The 1,576-nt window shown below is 66.5% G+C and overlaps 1 protein-coding gene across 1 annotated transcript in view; it reads left to right on the top strand.

Annotated features, from left to right (window-relative positions):
- TTC7B (tetratricopeptide repeat domain 7B) overlaps positions 1-1,266 on the top strand; it is a 248,432-nt gene extending 247,166 nt beyond the window's left edge. The window contains 2 exon segments of the mRNA XM_010845240.1: positions 1,030-1,207; positions 1,210-1,266. Coding sequence (XP_010843542.1) covers positions 1,030-1,207; positions 1,210-1,250 — 219 coding nt within the window. The 3' untranslated portion in view covers positions 1,251-1,266.
- The last annotated feature ends 310 nt before the right edge of the window (positions 1,267-1,576 follow it).

Raw genomic sequence — 1,576 nt, 5'->3', positions numbered from 1 at the left:
GGGCTCGGGGCGCGGGTGGCTGTGGCTCGGCCCGCAGCGGACCCTCGGGCAGCACAGCCCGACTCTGCCCTTGGCCCCTGGCGAGGCGCAGCCTTGAGGAAACCGGGCGGCCTCAGCCCCGCCACACGCGAGGCACGGAGAGAACGCGCAGGGCTGAGGTCTGCAGGCCCGGAGGCCAGGCCGCGTTCCGGGCAGGAAGACGAGGCTTTGTCAGGCTTCTCCCTGCTCTGAGAGCGGTCGTGCGCGCACAGCCAGAGGGACTCACAAAGTGACCCTGAAGCTCGTCTGACCAGTGCAGGCCAAGACGGCCCGCGACACCCTGCAAGCGAGAGCGGCGAGGAGAGGCTCCGCCCCCGTTCAGCCCCGACGGGAAACGAGGCAACGCAGGGGTGGGGGGCGGGTGGTTCAGTCGCTTGAGACTGGGAAGCCTGGGTGTCTCCCCGTGAGAGGGTCCTTGAGTAAATGAGTGTCTGTCGGATGAAATCCAGACACACCAGTTGTGGAGACGCACAACCTGGAAACACGATGAGGGTGGAATATTTGGGGACCAACGCGCGCAGTCACTAAAACTGAAGTGACAGCTGTGCGGGCGCCGAGCACGGAGGGGACTGTGAGATCAGGGTGCGGCCAGGGTGGGGGCTGTGAGCAACTGACATTTCTGTTCTGTTTGTTGTGACTTTTCTTGAGGTTAAAGAAAAGTAAAAGATGGCAAACAGCCCTCTGCGGGCGGGTGTCGGCAGACAGACCGTGGCCGCCCCACGCGGTGCAGTCCTGGGTGGACCTTTGGAAATGGCATTTTTGTTGCTGTTGTTCACAAATGGCTGAATGCCGGTGACTTCGCAGGGTTCATGGTTTGAGTGATCCTTCTGACTCCCGCCCTGAGCGCAGGAAGAACTTGAACTTCCACTGTGCCCGGCCTGGTGGAGACACCTGCCTGCCTCCGAGGAACGTGCCGAAGCTCAGGGACAGCTCGGAGTCCAGAGCGTCGTCTCTCTGACTGTCTGTCTGTCTGTCTGTCTGCCTCTGCAGGCCCTGATCCTCCACCAGCTGGGCCGCTACAGTCTGGCCGAGAAGATCCTGCGGGACGCGGTGCAGGTGAACTCCACGGCCCACGAGGTCTGGAACGGCCTGGGCGAGGTCCTGCAGGCTCAGGGCAACGACGCGGCAGCCACCGAGTGCTTCCTGACGGCCCTGGAGCTGGAGGCCAGCAGCCCGCCGTGCCCTTCACCGTCATCCCGCGCGCGCTCTGAGCCGCCCTGCCCCGCCCTGCCCCGACATGCCCGCCCTCCCGCGCCGTGCCCTTCCCGTCATCCCCCGCGCCCTCTGCGCGGCCCCGCCCACCATCATCCCGCGCGCGCTCTGAGCCGCCCCGCCCCGCCCTTCCCGTCATCCCTCGCCCCGCGCCTTTCCCGTCATCCCCCGCGCGCCCTGAGCGGCCCTGGCCTCCCGCCGCTCGGGCACACGGCCACGTGCTGCGCGAGGCCCCGGAAGTGTGCAACCGACCGCGTGGACTCACCCAGCCGACCCCCAGTCACCACCCTCCACGTGCATTTCTGTTGCCGTTCCCGCCAGCCCG

This window comes from Bison bison, unplaced genomic scaffold (assembly GCF_000754665.1).
Source record: "Bison bison bison isolate TAMUID 2011002044 unplaced genomic scaffold, Bison_UMD1.0 scf7180017864213, whole genome shotgun sequence".
Lineage (NCBI taxonomy): Eukaryota > Metazoa > Chordata > Mammalia > Artiodactyla > Bovidae > Bison > Bison bison.
The sequence above is the reverse complement of the archived record's forward strand: the minus strand, read 5'-3'. Positions and strand labels throughout refer to the sequence as shown.